Consider the following 21580-nt stretch of genomic DNA (forward strand, 5'->3'; position numbering starts at 1 on the left):
CAAAGGGAAGTCTTTATAGATGCAGTAAAATATAATCTAAGACAACCAACCACACAATAGTAGTGACTGAGAGCTTTACTCTGTGCGGAAAACTAAGCACTTAATACCCTGGCCTCAAGGAAAGTACAGGGGTCGGGGTGAGGGTCTGGGGGAGACACTAAAATAAATTATAGGTAGGGAGAAGCAATTTAGTATAAAATGTTTTATGGGGGAGGGGAGGGAATGAGTGCCTAAATGCTTCCAGGGCAAGGACACAAGTGCATAGGTGACACAGTAGGAAGGGAAGTAGGGTGAAGAGTTGAGTGATTAGTCAGGGAAGACTTTGTCGTGAAGATATGATTTTAGTAGGGCTTTAAAGATGGCAAGACCAGTGGACTACCAGATGGGAAGGGGAAGGACGTTTCAGAGAGGAGGGAGGGCGTGAGGAAGAAAGAACAAGAGAAGCGAGAGCTAGGCATGTGAGTAGGTTGGCACTGGATGAGGAAAGTGAGCATGCTGAGTTGTAGCAGAAGAGGAACAAGGGAAAGTAAGAAGGCGAGAACTGACTGAGTAAGCTGATGGTGAGATGATTTTACTTGATGTGTAGATGGATGGGCAACTACTGGAAGTTTTTGAGGAGCGAGGAGATGTGCGTAATACAACAGCTCAGCAGAAAACTGGGAGGCAACTTTGACAAACACAACAGCATGGTGTACTGCAATCAAGCAAGGAACAGATTGTTTTGAGCAGAAACTAGGAGAGGATTGTGAGACAGAGAGGCAAAACAAAAACCAGGGCAAAGCGCCGCAAACAGTAAATACAATTCAGCAAAGGAAATTTTGTGTGGGAGCAGGGGCAGGTGGGACTGTGGGTCTTTCACTGGCCTTTTCAATCACACTGGCACCTCTACGTAAGCTTCACTGTCACTCAGTGGGATCTTCTTTAAATACGAAGGACAATATAAGATTTTTACATCATCAATTCCAAGTACTTGGGCAATACTGTCTTGTAAAATGAAGAAACTGAAAAATAGAATAGTAAACAAAAAAATCAATGCTACTTACCCGCACAGCTTCAGACTTTTTATGAAACATCTCCTCCATATTCTTTGCGAGCTTTTTCACAAGCTGGAGGCCATCTATTTCTTCTATTACAACATCTTTCTCATATTCTTTGTATTTCTGCAAAGAAGTGGAATCACAAGGGAGATTAAAGGCATATGAGCAGATTTCATGTTCTTTCTTTGTGATATTTCTTAATGCTTTAAGGGAGAAATAAAACGCAGGTCTCAGTGCACATCTGGATAGGTGACAGACATCCTAATGTTTTTTGTGGGTTTTTTTGCATTTGATTTCTTGCATTTTGAGAAATGCTAAAGGGTGAGAACTAATGGGTTTAGTACCAGTGCTGAAGCTAGTTTTCCTTGGATGCACATGCGTGAGACCCTACTGGCACCAGTGGCAGTAACCCATATGCACAGAGGAAAGAAATATACCCTAAAGCAACTAAACCATTTATCTTCTTTCCTTCTTTCTCCTCTCTAATGCTAATACTTTTAGATTCTAGGCAGGGATTGCTTTGGCTTCATTAGTTTTTTTATGCAACCCAAACAATAGTAAAACAAATGTGCATAAAGAAATGAAATGAAGGAATAAACTTTGGGGTTGATTCTTTTCATTTTTTTTGAAATGAAGGCAATTTTATTTCCCCATGAGAAAACAGAGAAAACAATTCTCGGAGGCTTCATGTAAGTTTAGAAGTTACAACTTACAAAACATAGAAAGTGAAAGAAATAAACATTAGCCCTGCAATAATGTGGTCACTTTCAAACAAACATTATGTTTTCCTGAATTAACTATCTCCTCCTCAAATCACAAATCTGACAGTTACTCATGAAAGCTGTACAAGACTAAGTAAAAAAAATGATATTTAATGATTAAATTCAGGAACAGACAATATTGCAGGCTTCTGGTAATCTAAATCTAAATAAGATATCAAACTTTAAGAAGTGCCCTTAGTACAGTGCTCTGCACAGAGTAAGTGCTCAATAAATATGATTGAATAAAAATAAACGAAGTGCTGCATCCTACATTAACCTATCAAAAGAAAAAAAATAAAATGGAGGAAAAGAACAGGAGGAAAAGAGGAAATGGAGGAGAAAAAAGATAAGATTGATCAAAGGCAATGAAAACTGGAGAAAGAAAAAGGGCAGGGAAAACAGGAAAAGTTGGACAAAAATAAATTAGAGTTAAGAAAGGAGAAAAAAGAACCAAAAAGGATTTGAGACACAGGAAATACATAAAAAGGAAATGGAAAAAGGTGATAGGACACAGTACAAAAAGAAGATAAGGAGAGAGAGAATTATGCACAGTTAAGACAAAGGAGAGAACAGAAAGATTTGGGAGAGTGTGGACTGGAAATGGAAGGAGAATTTGCAGATAAGAGAAACAGGAGGTGATTGGTCATGGATGAGCAGACTGGAGAAAGATTGGGAGATTGGTGGGAATGATGAATAGGTAGGAGAGAAAGGGCATGGGTTGATTCAAGAGAACAGTCAGCAAACTGACCCTGAGATGCTTAAACTCCAGGAATTATTACTCACCTAATCTTATTATGGTATTAGTGACCCTTATCGTAGAGGGAATGATGGGCACTATAGAATTCATGAGAATACGCCAATTGTTTGAAGTGTTACCTAGTTTTATTGTGCAATTTGATTTCCTAAATTTCACATGCATATATAAAATATTTTTGATATAATCAATTTTTGGAAACACCTCCAACAGTCCACCCTCTTCTTGAAAATACTTATTGTCCCACCCTAAAAATTAAAAATAGAACATATAGGGAAACATATAGACACACATATGCCCTACAGCATATATCTATATCTATCTATCTATCTCTCTCTATATATATATATATATATTATATGATATGGATAAAACTAACAGTACACTTTGGTCTCTGAATTACAGTACACAAAATTTCAATTGACAGTTAATGGAAACTTCTTAAATTCAAATGGTAACCTAGATCTTTGGCAGCAACATGTTACTACTACTACTACTAAAAATAATAATAATAACAATAATGTAATAAACAATATTTATTAAGCACTTACATGCAGACCACCAGGATAGACACAAGTTAATCAAGTCAGACAAAGTCCCTGTCCCACTTTGGGCTCACAGTCTAAGGGATAGGGAGAGTAGGCATTAGGAGATTTAAGTGACTTGCCCAAGTTCACATAGCAGGCCAGTGAAGAGATAGAAGTAGAACCCACATCTTCTGATTCCTAGCCCCATACTCTGCCTTCCAAAAAAATCCTGGAGCTCTGTCCTGAACAACTGATGTGTACAGAATACCTAGTCAGAGCTATGTGAGCCAACATGAAGAGGTCTGATTTACTTCCATAAGAAAAACATTGTCAGATAAAACAACTAATGCTGTTAAAAATGTTTCAGGAGTCTCTGAAATGAACTTCTGCCTTAACCAGTTCAGTAACTAAAGATTGGCCAAAGGATTAAGTAAAAATAAACAAATTTCACAATTAACCTTTAAGCTACACTATAAAAGGAAGCACTTGGTTTTCTACAACAGCCTATTATCCCACTAATATCTATTGCTACTCTTGAGAGGTTTTTTTCCTATCTTAATAGATTTTGAAAATGGAATCAATTAATTTAACTATTCTAGCAAGGTGTCAATTAGACCATCCTGAATTCTTCTTTTTGGGGGTCTGCTGCGTGAATACAGGCAGCTGAATTTACAGTCTGTTATCCTTCCTTCAGGGCTATTTGTGCCTGGTGACCTAGCTAACTAATCCCAGTGCTGATTGCCAAACCAAAGAAACTAGAACTGGGAAAACTTAACTGGTCATCCATTCTTCTCAAACTTTCTCCTGCCAATAGCCTCTCCAGTATTCCAATCTGTCTAGTTTTTATGGTCCCATGCAGTAGGTATGCTTTCTCCCCTCCTTCACTTTGTTAATCAAATCATTCTTAAAATCAAGGATTTTGTTCCTATGTGATAAATTTAGAATACCAAGAACTTCTTATTGAATACCAAGAATCACTTCCTCATCATTTGATCAAAGGGGGCTGGATAACACATTCAGAGGCAAGCAGGAACATGTAATAGCCATTGATAGTTCTAAAAAATCAAGCTTTAAAATCTGAAGTCACTTATTTGAAATAACCCATAAGATGAGAGACCATTTATTTCATCAAGACACTCTTAGACTCCTGAGTTTAAGACTCTAAGTAATAATAATAATAATAATGGTATTTGTTAAGTGCTTACTATGTGCGAAGCACTGTTCTAAGCGCTGGGGGTTTACAAGGTGATCAGGTTGTCCCATGTGGAGCTTACAGTCTTAATCCCCATTTTACAGATGAGGTAACTGAGGCACAGAGAAGTTAAGTGGCTTGCCCAAGGTCACACAGCTGACAAGTAGATTCTAACTCAAGGGATCCTCCATTAACTCAATACAGTCTTCAATTCCACTCCAGTTCTTCTTGTTTTAGCTTTCCTCAAAACCCTGTGACATTCAACAAGATTTTAGGTCTAGGTCATAGGTCTAGGCTACCATTCTCATCAATCCAGGACACTTCTAGCTAAGATAATTTCTTGCCCAATTCTGCTCACCTGGTCCTTCTCAGGAAGGGGGACATATCAGGGAATGACAAGGTTGGGAGACATAAAATCCACATTCATTGCCATTCGAGCGGCAGACTGCTGCTTCCAAAGCCATTTGGTGTATAAAACAGTGCTCTATACACAATGGGCTCAGCATGCCCTTCAAGAAAGAGCACAATACTGGGAGTAAGATGATCAGGGTTCTAGTCCCAGATCTGCCACTTGCTTGCTATGTGACTTTGGGCAACTTGTTCAACTTGAGCCTCAGTTTCCACATCTGTAAAATGGGCCTGAGGCTGTGAGCCCACTAGATTGTACACCCTTTGAGGGCCATGATCATTTCTGGCTAATCTACTATATCTTCCTTAGTGCTTAGTACAGTGCTCTGCTCACAGGTAAGTCCTCAAAACATACCACTGATAGATTGATTAATATAGGAAAGGGACTGTGTCCAATCTGATTATCTTGTATCCAATCACAGTGCTTAGCATGGTGCTTGTCACACTAGTGCTTAATAAATGCCACTAAAAGAGTAACTATAATTGCCTGTTCTCTACATAGATCAAGGCTTTAGGATGTTTAAAACATATTCTACTGTGCCCCAGATGTGCCTCAAATGATTCTTTTTCTTGTTACAGCACCTGGAAAATCAATACTTGAACTATTTGCTGGAACATTAGAAGTAGAAATGCACCTGGGTATAACAAGATACTTTCCTTATTGATTAGTCCCACAGATTCTGGTTCCTACACATTGGATCAAATCTAATACTTCAGGAAAGTGGGTTTGGGTTAAAGGAAATTTAGATCTACGTGTTTCATCAAGTGAAAAAAAATAAAACCAAGCAGGGAAAAATAGCAAATTTATTGAGTTTGTGTCAGCTCCAATCCAGCAGCCAACATGCCTGTGAAATATTAGGCCACATAACTTGGGGTCCAAGTGCAGAAAGCCCCAGAAATTATTTTCTCCCACATCAAATATAAAAGCCACAGATGGATGAAAATGTCATGTCAAATAGACCCACTACAACCTAATTCTCATCTTTCAATCCAGGTGTCTTCAGCTGTTACAAGGAACAAATAAAAGCAAAAGTAAAATTGAGTTGATGATACTTTGCATCACTGCACAACCTTTGGATAACTTCACTTGCAATGAAGATCTGTTTTCTGCCTCAATACCTTGCCATGTTGACCACTGTAATAACAAATTCACCTGATAATGAGATTCACGCAACAAGCCATCTGCTCCTGATTCCTCTATAGTCCTGAGCTGTCTGAATTCTCCCCCCTCCCCTCTGCCCCAGGCTAACCAGAGAGGACTATGGAGCATGGGGTGGTTGGAAAAAAGTGGCTCCTCAACTGGTCTTTCTATAAGCACAACTCATGCAGCACAGATGAAGAAATATATAAGAGCTCCACATTACGTTGGCATGGATCTGGTCTAGAATGGGCTTATCAAACTCATTCCTGCGGATGGGCCATATATGTGGTTGCACATTTGTGCAGGGGCTGCACTTTGTAAGAGTTGCAAATTAGTAATCAACTATTTGTAAAATGGTAAGTAACCTAGGACACTATTATTAAATAGAACAAGGAAAGGAAATAAATACATCATGTCTATATGGACAGCAGAGGCAGGAGAGAGCTACAATAGATACTGCCCCTCCTCTGCCTTAATCAGTTAATCAATGATATTCACTGAGCACTGTTGTACTGTACTCTCCCAATGGCTTAGTACAGTGCTTTGCACACAGTAAGTGCTCAATAAATACAACTGAATGAATGAACGAGTTGAGAACTTACTGAGTGCTGAGCAGTGTTCTAAGCACTTGGGAGATTACAATACAACAGAACTGGTAGACAAAAGCCCTGCCCTAGAGGAGCTTAGAATCCAGTGTAGGAAAAAGACATTAAAACACATTACAGATAGGGGAAGCATTATAGAATAAGGATATGTACATATGTGCTGTTGGACTGGGGCTATGGTGAGTATCAAAGTGCTTAGTGGGTACAGACCTAAGTGCATAGATGACTCAGAAGGAAGGGCGAATAGGGTGAAGAAATGAAGTCTTACTCAGGAAAGGCCTCTTTTCAGGAGATAAGATTTTATCAGGACTCTGAACGTGGAGAGAGTGAGAGTGTCTGTCATATATGAAGGGGGAGGAAGTTCCAGGCCAGAGGGTAAGATGTGGGTAACGGAAGGGGTCGGTGGCAAGACAGACAAGATCAAGGTACAGAGGGTAAGCTGGCGTTATAGGAGCAAAGTGTAATGATTGGGTTACAGTATGAGATCGACAAAGTTAGGTAGGAGGGGGAGAGCCGATTGAGTGGCTTAAAGCCCAGGGTGAGGAGTTTATGTTTGATGTGAAGGTGAATGGGAAGCCACTGGAGGTTTTTGAGGAGTACGGAGGGTGCTGAGGACCAAAGCTCATTGTTCCAGGTTGAAGTTGATGCTATTGCCACTGCTCTCCAATGTTTTGGGACAGGGCAACTGCCTGCAGCTCAACCCCAGAATCCAAGAACCCTGGGAGTAGCAGCAGCATTAGTTCCTTCATCCTGGGACAGGAGCAATGACAAAGGCTCCAGAAGAGACAAGAGATGGATCCTCTTCTGTGTATGCCTCCTCCTCCTACTTCCCTGCTGTACCCAGATGTCCTGTCAACTCCAAACAACCTCATGATGGGCCACAAGCAGCCCTTTGGATGCAGGTTTGACACAGAGGAAGCAGCATAGTGCAGTAGATAGAGCACGGGCCTGCGAGTCAGAAGGTCATGGGTTTTAATCCCGGCTCCACCACGCTTGTCTGCTGTGTGACCTTGGGCAAGTTGCTTCACTTCTCTGTGCCTCAGTTACCTCATCTGCAAAATGGGGATTGAGACTGTGAGTCCCACATGGGACAGAGACTCTGTCCAACCCAATTTGCTTGTATCCACACTAGTACTTAGTACACTATCTGGCACACAGTAAGCATTTAACAAATACCACAATACCTAGGCTAGGACAAATGGTTATTACAATGTCTGGCCCACTACCTCTAGACTGCAAGCTCACTGTGGGCAGGGAACATGTCTGCCAACTCTGTTGTACTGTAATAATAATAATTATGGCATTTGTTAAGCACTTATTATGTGCCAAGCACTGTTGTAAGCACTGGGGGTGATACAAGGTAATCAGGTTGTTCCACATGGGGCTCACAGTCTTAATCCCCATTTTTCAGATGAGGTAACTGAGGCCCAGAGAAGTTAAGTGACTTGCCCAAAGTCACACAGCTGACAAGTGGCAGAACTGGGATTAGAACCCATGACCTCTGACTCCCAAGCCCATGATCTTTCCACTTAGCCACTCTGCTTCTCTCCCAAGTACAATACCTCATCTGCAAAATGAGGATTAAGAGTGTGAGCCCAATGTGGGACAGGAACCGTGTCCAACCCGATTAACTTGCATCTGTCCCAGCTCTTAGAACTGTGTTTGGCACATAGTAAGTGCTTAACAATTACCATAAGTAGTTAGCACAGTGATCTGCACACAGTAAGTACTCAATAAATGCCACTGATTATTAAAAAATTCAATTCAGGATATCTGGATTCTCCAAGCCAAAACAACGACATACAGTGGTATTTATTTCATAAAAAACATTTGCCATGAAGGCAGTCTATAGTTTGCATTAGATGTTTCACAGAACATGGTTTCTTTATGCAAACGTTACTATTTCATTACTTTTGCAGGCAACAGTGAATTTGGGGACATGATGAAGTTCCAAAAATGAGGCAATTGTGCTTTTGGACAGAAATTTGGTTGTTTGCAATGTTCCTCATGTTTGCAGCTGCTAGTGAGAAAAAGTTTTATTTGACATGTGGGTGGATCAGAAACATCAGTCGCAACTTTGCATTTTGGGCTGGGAGATAGAGCACCAAGAGGCATATTACAAACACCTAGTTCAGTAAGGCAGGTATCAAGAGGAGCAAGCCAGAAGGGGAGCACAGAGTAGCAGAATTGAAGGCCAGGGAACAGGCAGATGTAAGTGCAGAAGACAAGCCACACTTTTTGCCTCCCTACCAACACTAGACATATAGTTGTCTTTCACATTTGAAGATGATGCTACTGATATGGAGATCTTAATCTTGTGTAGGTGCGTTCCCTATTCACAATGAGCTTAGTCTAGAGAAGAGCTTACATCTAGAGTTTCTTGCTGCATTAATGTTTCTGCTTGGAAACATAATTTTTTTTGTATCCTGATCTTCCTGCCTGGTTTGATTAAAATGACTCAGAAATTGCAACTTCTCATGATCATAACCAAAATGGAGGACTATAAAAATCTACAAGACATGCAGATCAAGCTAAGAAACATGACTAGGGGAGGGATTTCAAATCTGAAGTGATACAGGATAGGCTGCACACTGCCATGCTAAGATCTCTTACTCCTCACTAAAGCCATATAGTCTAGACTGTGAGCCCACTGTTGGGTAGGGACTGTCTCTATATGTTGCCAGCTTGTACTTTCCAAGCGCTTAGTACAGTGCTCTGCACACAGTAAGCGCTCAATAAATACGATTGATTGATATAGTCCCATCCACAGTACTACAGCATCACTGAAGAGTACAGAATGGATCCATCCTCATTACAGACAAAACTGGAATCTCTTTAGATACGGCAAAACACTACTATGATCTTGATATCATCATCAATCGTATTTATTGAGTGCTTACTGTGTGCAGAGCACTGTACTAAGCGCTTGGGAAGTACAAATTGATACCAAGAGGAAGCCCCTCAAAACACAGAAAGCTGGCTTGGCCATAGCTCCAATCATATGACTGCTATTTTGATCACAATAGCAATTGGATTTGCATCATTTATTCACCCCTCTCTCAACCACTTGGTACTTATGTACATAATGGTAATTTATTCATTTATATTAATGTTTGTCTCTCCCACTAGACTACCTCATTGTGGGCAGGGAACAGGTTTACTAACTCTCTTTACTGTATTATCCCAAGTGCTTAGTACAATGCTCTGCACACGGTAAGCTCTCAAAAAATATCACTGATTGATAAAATGGCTTCCCATATTTTCTTTTAACTTTAGGCGGCATTTTAATTAAACTGATGAACTACTAGAACAACAATATTTATAAGTAGTAGTCTACTATTATTACTACTACTACTACTACTAATAATAATAATAATAACAGAAGCATACTGCTCTTGTAAAAAGGCAATAAATCACTGTAAAGAAGCAGCACATTACTTAGTACAGTCAAGTCAAAATTGAACTTTTCCTTTCATAAAGTGATTTCTGGTGTTAAAAAAGTATTTAGAAGTCTACAAAACTTTGGATTTTCTGCATTACAATAAAATATTTGAAAATTTGATTCCTTCTCTTTGCAGAATCAGCACTTCTTAAGGAATCTAGCGATGAGCCAAGAACATTTATCATTTGAGAAAGGAGACACAAAAATGCATTATTTCTGCAGCATCTATTTTGCCAGATCATTTCACACGAACACCAGGAAAAGGAAACCACTACTTCACTGTCAGAACATTTAATGTTGCTCATGTATTTTGGGTGCTTTTTTTTTACTTCATGATAACTGAACATCTAGAAATGATACGCCCAAAATAACCCACAGGAAACTGAAGTCTGGAGAATTTCACCCAATTAAAATAATTGGGAAGAAAGTCAAAACCTATAATAGGCATCTTGGGTGGGCTGGGCAACAGAAGAAATACCCATCACAGAGAACAAGGACTTGGAAAATAATAATTAACGATACAGCTGGGACACTTTAGGCAGTGGCAAAGGGTGCTACACACACACACACACACACACACACACACACACACACACACACACTGCATATGGTTTCTCTGCTGATTATTTTACTGAAAAGAAAATGATGGCTAGTAAATGATATCTGGAATTCATATGGCATTTGTATTTTCCTAAATACTTTGTTTTCCCATCATATGACTCATCACAACCTTGTGGAGCAGGGAGGTGTCAGTATTATAATCCCCACTTTACAGATAAGGAAACGAAGGTACTGAGAAGGTAAGTGACTGGTTAAAATCATACACTAAGTCAGTGGCAGAGCTGGAACTAAAATCTAAGCCTTCTGATTCCCAGTCCTCTCTCTTTCCAAAGATAAAACTGCATTTGAATAAATCACCAAATATAGAATGAAATAGCCCTGAAGAAAACATCCTATGGGAAGAACAATGGCATTACGATACACAGACCTGACTCAGGCACACTGCACTTCAAAACCAGTAGCTGGAAAGCAATTGGCCTGATTTCCCTCATATATGTCTCACGTCCCACTTTCTTGTGCGAGATTCAGTGGATAAAGGCATTCCCTAGAGTGTAAGCATCGCCCCAGTGGACTGTGATTTTTGAAGCCCAAGATGAGGAGTTCTCCCTACCACATTCAAAAGGGTTCACCAAGACGGAAAGTATGTTCAAATAACCTACATTATGGCTGAGACTTGATTCAAAACTTCTTTGATCTTGTTTTCATTACAATAACTAGTTTGGTAACGCTCAAATGTCAACAAAGATCTTTGGCCAGACTGACCATTTCAAGCAGGGATTTCAAGCACCAAAACTGCAATATAAATTAGCTCTAGTCTTGTTACTGTCACTATCTTGTAGTTCTAAAAATCTGGGACATAGCCAAGGATCCAGCCAAGACTGCTGAATTGTCCTTTTGAAACCAAATACGCATGTGGAGCTCTGAAATAAAAGGAAGCGTGGCAGACATTTTGAACTAATACCAGTAACAGAAATGCCTGACTGCATCTTCATGCTGACTGAAATACAATATGAGAGGGTGGATCTTTGAGGAGACACAAAATAAAGAGCACAAATAAATGAAAGGTCAGGCTTACAATACAGCAGAATAGTTTCAGCTATTCTGAGTTTCTGAAAAGTGTCTGCCTGCTTCAACAATGAGACCCCTAATGATGCTTCATAACTGATAACCCTAAGTTTGAAGTCATCATATGGCTTATATTCAAGACCCTGTTAGAACACAGTTAAACGTTTTGGTCTGCTTCAATTAGTTTTCTACGTGGATAGGGGCAAAACTATGATATCTATATCTGTGGGACAGAAAAATGATTCTGAGAGAACAGTGGGAACTGTCAGGAATTTCATCAATTCAAAATTCCTCAGTGGAATTTCATCATCAGAAATGCTTGGATACTTTTTGAAAGAAATTTTTCCAGTATGTGTTACCTGGATTTAATCTTCCCCTCTATTGTGTTATTACCTGCAGAAATTTCACTTTAAGACGTGAAACCCCTAAGCTATATTTCCATGTTAATACACTTTCAACATGATTCCAGGTGGGGGTAAGCAGGGTCATCTCAAAACAATGGAGAATGTACTGAAAAATCTATCAGAGAAAACCGACTTTTCCATAATGCACTATAAAAGCAACACCATTTAAGAACCACTCTATTTCATAAAGCTATCCATGTGAAGCATATGAAGGTCAAAACAATAAATTATGGGTAAGCACATTTACAGGTCACATCAAAAACAAGCCAAGATATAGATTTCAAAATTCCAGAATACTGAACACTTGAATGACAGGAAGAAAAATTTTACCAGGGCATTAAATGTCCAAAATTCATTCAGTATTTAGGAGATATGAATGCTTTAAAAAAAAATAGAGAACCTATTTTGAGGGTTCACCAAGGCACTAAAAAATAGTTGAATAAATAATGTACTATATCCCAGAGAACAGCCTATAAGATGTCTAGAACCACATTCACTAGAAACATTCTCATATATAGTCCTCAAGGAGAATGATGGTCTGTCAGATATGAAGGGGGAGGGAGTCCCAGGCCAGAAGGACAAGAGTCAGTGGCAAGATAGATGAGATTGAGGTACAGTGAGTAGGTTGTATTAGAGGAGCAAAGTGCTTTAAAGTCAATGGCAAGGAATTTCTGTTTGATGCAGAGATGGATGGACAAGCATTGGAGGTTTTTGAGGAGTGGGAAGATAAGAATTGAATGTTTTTTCAGAAAAATGGCCTGGGCACCGGAGTGTAGTAAAGACGAGAGTGGGGAGATACTTGAGGCAGGGAGGTCAGTGAGAAGGCTGATGCAGTGTCAAGGTGGGATGTAAGGACTTGGATCAGCGTGGTCACAGTTTGGATGGAGAGGAAAGGGAAGCTGCAAGCACATCTCCTGCAAAGCAGCAGAAATTCCTGTGGATGGCCAAAGGACCACTTTTACCATGGTGGCAGTGGTGGCAGCTATGGAAAGGGCACTGGTTATAGCTCTGGTTCTCCCTTGTTTTTTGGTATGGTATTTGTTAAGTGCTTACTATGCTCCAGGCACTATACTAAGTGCTGGGCTAGATAAAAGATAGTCAAGTTGAACATAGTCTATGTTCCACATGGGGCTAATAGTATTAATCCCCATTTGACAGATGAGGTAACTGAGGCACAAGGAAGTTAAGTGATTTGCCAAAGGTCACACAAAGACAGGGAATGGAGCAGAGATTAGAACCCAGGCCCTATTTATTTTATTTTGTTAGTATGTTTGGTTTTGTTCTCTGTCTCCCCCTTTTAGACTGTGAGCCCACTGTTGGGTAGGGACTGTCTCTATATGTTGCCAATTTGTACTTCCCAAGCGCTTAGTACAGTGCTCTGCACATAGTAAGCGCTCAATAAATACGATTGATGATGATGATCCACCAGGTTATGCTGCTTCTCTACTAGGCCACACTGCTTCTGCCTGGTATGTCATCAGTGGTGAAGGTTTCTGAGCCAAAAATCATCTAGGGTATCTACAAGGTGGACAAACCCAGCAGGAATCCTAAAAAGTAGCTGGCTAATGTGGAAAGGAAAGACAGAAGCGGCAACCAAACCAACCACCTGCAGGGTCATGGAACTTTGGCATTTCATCAGGACTATGCTGAGGTCAGTTTGGTTACTGCTGGGTCCTATGGGTAAAAAACTTTGCGTGCCCATCGCAATATGCTGCACCCCTGCCCATCTACTTCCTTGTTGCACTTTGGGGCCTAGCAAGAACCTGATTCCTTCATCCAGATTCTCGGTCCTGAAGCCCACCTTTCATTTTCGGAGGCCTTCCCACACTGAGTCCCCTCCTTCCTCTCCCCCTCCTCCCCCTCCCCATCCCCCCTGCCTTACCTCCTTCCCCTCCCCACAGCACCTATATGTATGTACATATTTATTACTCTATTTATTTTACTTGTACATATTTATTCTATTTCTTTTATTTTGTTAATATGTTTTGTTTTGTTGTCTGCCTCCCCCTTCTAGACTGTGAGCCCGCTGTTGGGTAGGGACCGTCACTATATGTTGCCAACTTGTACTTCTCAAGCGCTTAGTACAGTGCTCTGCACACAGTACGTGCTCAATAAATATGATTGAATGAATGAATGAATTTTCAATGGGTGGCTCCATCACTGATGTCACTGTTGCAGCTACAGATGATGGGGTTCTGTCTAGCACCCCCACAACACCAAAGCTAAGCGGGGCAGGTCCCAAACCATCAAGACTGTTTCAGGTAAAGTGGGGCTTTGGCTCAGTCTTAGTCAGGTGGATTGATTCTCTATGGCCTATCCCTTTTCCCCTGGCAAGTTGTATTAGTATCCCTTTCTCAAGTCATCTGAAATCAAATGAGGCTCTCCATTTTTTTTTGTTCTCAATTCCTTTGAATGTAATCATTTTAGCACTTTTTGCGGGCCCAAGGCTTACAGAATGATTAAGGAAAAAAAATCATAAGGAAGAAGGCATGCATTGAAAGTCATATGTTTGACAAAATAATTATAAAGATTCCAGACAGAGATTCAGGTAAAAATCTACTAAGATTTGGCTGGAACGTACTCTTTGTAATGCAAATAAACAGCCCATAACTAGAAAATGTCTGATCTTACTTACATGACAGCATAATTTGAGGGGGCTCTTGTACATAAAACTGCACAAAATTGGCTAGTAGCAAATCTAGAAATGTTTTTGGAAGAGTCTTATAATTGTCTACTTTAATGAGACATCTGAAATACATAGTATCTGTTTCTTAAACCACAGGTGTCCCATTTGTCAGGCAAATTAGACTATATTGTGAACAGTAGCTGTATATATGAGTTTTAAAGCTGGAAAACCATTTCCGGGTGGCACACGTGAAAATGACCAAAACTAACAAGACCAAGAAGGGAACTCATTCATACCCTACAAGGAGGTTTGTGGTGGTTGTGAGCAGCTGTTGTCATCACACAACAGGAAATGTCCTCAGATGGAACAGGATGGACACAGGCTAGCCATGTGGGAGGATTTTCTCACTGAGGATTGAAAGCTTTGGTAATATCATACCAGAGTTTTAAGAAAGGAAAGACACCTCACAATTCTTTTTCTGGGAGTATGACATGTAGAGATGAGTGGATTTAATGACTTCTTAAAGTCCCTAAAAGTCCCTTGTATACCTTTCCAAGTGGAGTTAGTGCTTCAAATGTTTTGGGCTAGAGATACCTGCTCTTTTCTGCACCTGTTCAGTTACCTATAGAATCACACAGACTTTCACAGAAGCTATTTTTCAGAGTGACTAGCTTCCGCTATGGGTGGTCTCAATCAGCCTTCACTTTGTGTAAAATGCCAGCTACTAAATTAAAAGGGGGAATATCATCTTTCCCAGTTGTACTATATATAATTATTTGGGTCTTAGTGAGTCTTATAACCTTTTACTGTTCAATTCAGTAAACTGGCCAAGTGCCATTGATTAATGACTCTACCTTTGCAGCTGCATGGTGATAAAATATAATTTGAAATACTGCTCTGGAATTTTAACATTAAAAAAATTAGGTCACAGCCATGCAATCCAGCCAGCAATAGCCATAATAGTACTTTACACAATATGGTTGTATAGCCCACTGCCTCTACAATGGCAAATTAATTTGTCTATGAATTAAACCATATGGTTTCAAAGCTTATGAAATACAGGGCATTTGTTGCTTCTGCAAGGGACCTCTAAAGGCTTATGAACAAGGATCTTCTTTTCACCTTCAAGATGCCATAATTAAATTAGAGGGTCTATGTTCATTCTACACAAAAGCAAAATATATTTTGAATTGCACACTTACAAGCATATGCATTTAAAATAATTAGCACTCAATTATATTTATTGAGAGCTTACTGTATGCAGAGAACACTGTACTAAGCACTTGGGAGAGTACAATATAACAGAGTTGGTAGACAGGTTTTCTGCCCACAGTGAGCTTACATTCCTGAGTCTCTAGCTCAGGAATGTCAAATATATGACTCTGGGGCCACATGAGTTCCACACAGCTCACTCTCCAATGACTTCACACTGGCCTTTGAACAGGTCCCCATCTTCCCTATCCTAAAAAAATATATCTGTATAACTGAACCCTCCAGCTATCGCCCCATCAACTTGATCCCATTCCCTGGCCTCTCTCTTTCTCTGTAAACTCAGCTTTCCTCCTGCCTCCAGGACATCTCTCCAAGGCTGGATGTTCGCTGGTACCTCAAGCTCAATATGGCCAAAATTGAACTCATTTCCATCCCAAATCTTCTTCTCTACCTAACATTCCCATCACAGTGGACAACACCACCATGCTCCATTTTTTATGGCATTTGTTAGGCGCTCACTATATGCCAAGCACTGTATTAAGCACTGAGGTAGATACAAGATAATCAGGTTGGACACAGTTCCTGTCCCACACTGGGCTCACAGTCTTAATCCCCATTTTACATATGAGGTAACTGAGACAAAGAGGAATTGAAGTGAATTGTCCAAAGTCACTCGGCAGACAAGTGGCAGAGCCAGGATTAAAACCCAGGTCTTTCTGATTCCCAGGCCCATGATCTATCCACTAGGCCACTCTGCTTCCCCATATGTCTCAAGCCCTTAAACTTGTTATTACCTGTGACTCCACCCTCTATTTCAACTCTCAGTTTCAGTCTGTCGCCAAATTTTTAGGATCTGCCCCTTCCTCTTTAACCAAAGAGCCATTATGTTGGTCCATGCCCTTGGCATATCCTGGCTGGACTCTTGCATCAACCTCCTTGATGATCTCCCTGCTTCCAGTCTCTTCCTTCTCCAACAATCTATACTGCATTCTGCTGCCCCGAACAGTTTTCTAAAATGTCTTTCTGCATATGCCTCCCCAGTCTTCAAAAAGCCTATTTCTCTTCTCATCATACAGAAATTCCAAACATTTGCTCTAAGGTGTTCAATCAGCTCTCTCCCTCCTACTTATGGACTTTCTTCTCCCACTACACTTCAGCTCACACTCTTCATTCCTCCTAAAATAGCTTGTTCTCATCTCTCCCACTGCTAACTTCTTTCTCACCCCCTCCCTCCTGCCTGAAACTCTCCCCCCTTCCTATCCAACAAGTCACAGCTCTTTCCATCTTCAAAGTCTTTTTGAAATGACATCAACTCCAGGACAAGACACAGTTCTTCCCATCTTCAAAGTCCTTTTGAAATGACATCTCCTCCAAGAGCCTTCTTTGATTCATTCTGAATCTCTTCAGCTGCTATTTTAGCACGTCCATGTCCCCTACGTACTTGGGAATTCACAGCCTACTGCAACCTTTATGTTCATCTTACATGCACTCCTTCCTTATCAATAATTTATTTTAATCTCTGTCTCTCCTGATAGATTGTAAACTCCTTGAAGGCAGAAATCACATCTACTAATTCTACTGTACTTTGCTCCTAGAACAGTGCTCTGCACAAAGTAAGGATTGACTGATAAGCTGTATGTGGTCCACAGAGGACAGTAGGCCGCAACAGGGAAGTAGAATGAGAGAGAGAGATTGGGAGAAGGAGAGAGAGAGAGCTATCTTTATTATAATTATTATGGATATGAACCCAAGGCAATCTCTCACCTGCTCTTGATAGCTGTTACCCAATTTTTCTGGGTTTAAAAGTTCACTGCTACCAGTGTGTGTTCGTGGGGGTGGGGTGGGGGGGGAAGTACAGAAAAAGTGTGTTCGAGTGTAAGTGTGTTGAGAGTGGAAGGTGAGAGGTGGAGGTGTCTTTTTCTTTACCACTTTCTGTCTCCTTTTGTCTCTGTCTCTGTATGCATATTTCTCTGTTTTTCTCCCTTTCTGTCTTCTCTCTTGGGCAACTCTCCCCACTCCCATAAAAGTACTGCCACCTAACAATGAGCCTGACAAAATTTATGAAGATAGCTTCATTTACGAAATTCATTTTCTTTGGCTTTAGTTAATAATAATGTGTTAGGCTACTAATGATTTTACAAAGACTCTATTAGTAATTTGTAGTCTTGTAAAAGTGCAATTCACATACAAATGTATAATTGCACAAAAAGCCCACGCAAAGGAATGAGTTTGACATGTCTATCCTAGCTCAACCCTAAAGGATATAAAGAAGCAAACACTCAGATGTGTAATTATGATGGAAATGATACCAGTAAAAACCTAGAGATCACAACCCTGAAACACATATTTACAATAAAGGCATTCTACACAGTATGCTTTATCTAATTTCCTGAATCCTAGTTTGACTGAACTGTTACTTAAGTATCTTCAGTGACCTTCTTTGGTGCAGAATGCAGTGTTAGTTTTTCAAGTATCTCATAATCTAATTAGCTTAAAGTCTTACAAATTCTATATTTGGATAATAAAATGTAATCAGTTAATAATTCTGCAATATTGTAACAAGTTTTAAGCGATTACAATATGCACATGTTAATGTGGTTTATATAAATAACAGATCCAAAATTTATATTGAACGTTGGAACCCTTAACCACTTTCATCCAAAATGTGATCAGACATACTACCTCAGTAAGTCAGTCAATCGTATTTATTGAGTGCTTACCTTGGCACTATATTTGATTCCTTTCTCATTCAATCCACATATTCAGTCTGTCATCAAATCCTGTCAATTCTACCTTCGCAACACCTCTAGATCTTCCCATTCCTCTCCTTCCAAACTGCTACCATGATAATCCAAGCCCTTATCAAATCCCGCCTTGATTACTGCATCAGCCTCCTTGTCAACCTCCCTGCCTCCCATCTCTCCCCTCTCCAATCCTTACTGTTCAGATCATTTTTCTAAAAAAATGTTCAGTTCCCATCTCCCCTCTCCTCCAAAACCCTCAATGGTTGCTGATCCATCTCTACGTCAAACAGAAACTAGGTACTGTCAGCTTTAAGCCACTCAATCAGCTCTCCTCCACCTACCTATCCTCATTAATCTCCCACAACAATCCAGCCCACATGTTTTGCTTCTTTCACACAAACCTACTCGCTGTACCTCAGTCTCATTCTTCTCACCACCAACCCCTTGTACACGCCCTCCCTCTAGTCTGGAACCCCTTCCTCCTTCATATCTGACAGACCACTACACTCCCCACATTCAAAGCTTTACTAAAATCACATTTTCTCCAAGAGCACTTCCCTAAGCCCTCATCATTTCCCCTATTCATCCTTTCTGTGTAACCTGTGCACTTGAATCTGTACCCCTAAAGCATTTGATATTCACCACCCCCACAGCACTTATGTAGATAGCATTTTTCTCTGCCATTTCCCCTATCTGTCTGTCTCTTCCTCTATCCTGTAAGCTCCATGTGGGCAGGGATCACCTTGCATTGTACTTTCTCATGGGCTTAATACAGTACTCTGCACACAGAAAGCACTAGGTGAATACCGCTGATTGACTGACTAGAAGGAAAAGGAAAGCGAGGGAAAGGGGTAAAATGGGTCTATTCACTCATAAAACCATTAGATTTGAGGCACAGGTGCCAACTCCATGGGGTAATGGAAGTGACTGCCATCTGAGTCAAAACAAGAGGGTGAAGCCATTTTTTCCTCTCATAGCTTTTTGGTCTAGACTCCCAGTCTTGCTCCTCTCAGGACTCTAGCAAGACCTTAGAGTACCTGGGCAAGAATTACGATTGTCCAGTGGAGGCTTCCAGACCCATTCGTTCTTTCAAGCCTGCCTGACTGCCCAAGTTTCATACCCTCCTAAAGGCTCTGGAATGTTAGCACTTAGTTCTTGAAATGTAACTTGTCCTTTATAGGGCTATGCTGGGCAATCCATTCCTATGGGCAATTAATTCTATGGTTTTTCCTGGCTCATCCTGAACCCAAACACCCTAGAGAAACTGAATGACTCTTATTCGTGGGCGGTCTTGTAAATTAATTGAACTTCCAGGTTCTGCATCCAAAATGAACAGAGTAGACCCTTGAACAGGCCAGGCCTAGCCCGAAGGTCCCATCCTGACCCTGGCCAAGTTTAGAGGGCAAGGAGCCCAAACCGAGTCTGGTGGTGAGACTAGCTCAGACAGCCATCCTCTCTTCAGGCTGCTGGCCCACTGCCCAGGCAAGAGGAAGATGGTCAGGGAAAGGGGTGTAACAGACATTTGTATTTCTTCTTTGCTCTAGCCTTATCTCCCACTGAACAGAGAAGGGAGATATAGCTAGAAAAGAGAAGAAATTTGAGTGACTTACCTTTCCTGCTGCTCTCAGAGCAGCAAATGCCGGAGCCCAGACTGGGGCACACATACAGCCAAGGTTCTGAAACATCAATTAAAGGGTTGCAGTCCTTTAGGCAATCCTGAACAGAAAAATCTTTCAAAATTGTGGGGGTGCAGGCAAGCTGGATCTTGAAATTTCAGTGCTTGTCAAAGGCCAGGCTTGGGCTAGGGAGGAGCTGGGCTGGATCTGGTTGATCATCAAAAGCCCAGCCCATGCAGAGCTCTACAAACTGTCCCTCCTCATGATTTTTGACCTCAAAGATTCTCCAAGGCCAGTTGGGATCAGAGTCCCCCATTCCAGGGAGGTGACATCTCAGGTGAGTCCCTGCAGTGTCCAGTTCCAAACAGAATCCAGAGTTCCTATAACCCCTGAGCCAGGCCCAACACCACCAGGTTGGAAAAGGCAAACCAATGGGACTGTAAACTACTTCGGGGGTTTGGAGGGCAGAGTTTGCCTCTAATGCCTTTGGTACCTTCCCCACGATCTTGGTATAAATTTCTGAATGCAGGCGGCACTCAGGAAATACTATTCATAATAATGAATGGTTAATCAGCTCACCGTGTAATGGTCTTGGTGTGCTTCCCTACCCTTCTCCTGATTCTGATATGGAGTAAAGATCGTGTTCGCTGTGCCCCACTGTGGTCTTAACCAGTATTATGATTCTGGCTGCATGTGGCTCACCATCTCCTTCAGGAGCCAGTCCAGCACCATCCCATGAAAGTTTCTATGGTCAGCAGTCTCCCCTTTCTTCTTGAAGGTGATGATACTGGCAACATCTTTGACATCTTGAGGCATTTCCTCAATGTTCCATAGAAAACTGTTCTTTGGAGAGTTGTCATCCTCAATAATGGATGATGTTTTATGGGAATCATTGAAATTTGGTTGCCATCACTTTAAGATTCTTTGACTGGGATGAAGCTGGAGCCTTCTCTAGTCTACCAATGGTGAGGTCCATTTACACTCTTCAGGGATGTGTAGATAACCTTGGTTTAGCTTCACTCTGGGACTTTCATTTCTTCAGCCTTGTTGTTCCAGCACTTGTCACATCCACTTCTCAACTTGTTTTATATTCCTTTCTGTAAGTTTCGATAAGTATTCCTTTGGGGACCTTTGTGGGGATCTGCAAGGTATCGTTGGCATGCTGTTCATTTTGCTGCAAGTAGCTCTTTGATCTTGGATTCACACTTATCCAACCAATCTTGTTACATCACCTAGAGTCTTAAAGGCCTCCAGACTCCTGAGTCTGTGAGCTACCCTCTACCACAGATGGGCCTCCTGGTTCCCCTCACCCTCTCCCACCCACAAAAGTGAGTACTCTTTCCCTCCCTGGGAACTGGGACATCTGGGTCCCCCTTCCTTCTCCACTTCAAGCTGAGAATCCTGGGTACTCACTCCCCCCAGCTGGATTTCCTGGGCCCCACTACCCTCCCCACCCCTGCACCCTCCCCCAGGCACGTGGCGATG

At 41.1% G+C, this 21580-nt stretch overlaps 1 protein-coding gene across 1 annotated transcript in view; it reads right to left on the reverse strand.

Annotated features, from left to right (window-relative positions):
• CACNA2D3 (calcium voltage-gated channel auxiliary subunit alpha2delta 3) overlaps positions 1-21580 on the reverse strand; it is a 1043639-nt gene that overhangs the window by 799715 nt on the left and 222344 nt on the right. Inside the window, exon 3 of the mRNA XM_038772667.1 lies at positions 1044-1160. Coding sequence (XP_038628595.1) covers positions 1044-1160 — 117 coding nt within the window. The remainder of the gene's footprint in view (positions 1-1043; positions 1161-21580) is intronic.

Source organism: Tachyglossus aculeatus, chromosome X1, assembly GCF_015852505.1.
Source record: "Tachyglossus aculeatus isolate mTacAcu1 chromosome X1, mTacAcu1.pri, whole genome shotgun sequence".
Classification (NCBI taxonomy): domain Eukaryota; kingdom Metazoa; phylum Chordata; class Mammalia; order Monotremata; family Tachyglossidae; genus Tachyglossus; species Tachyglossus aculeatus.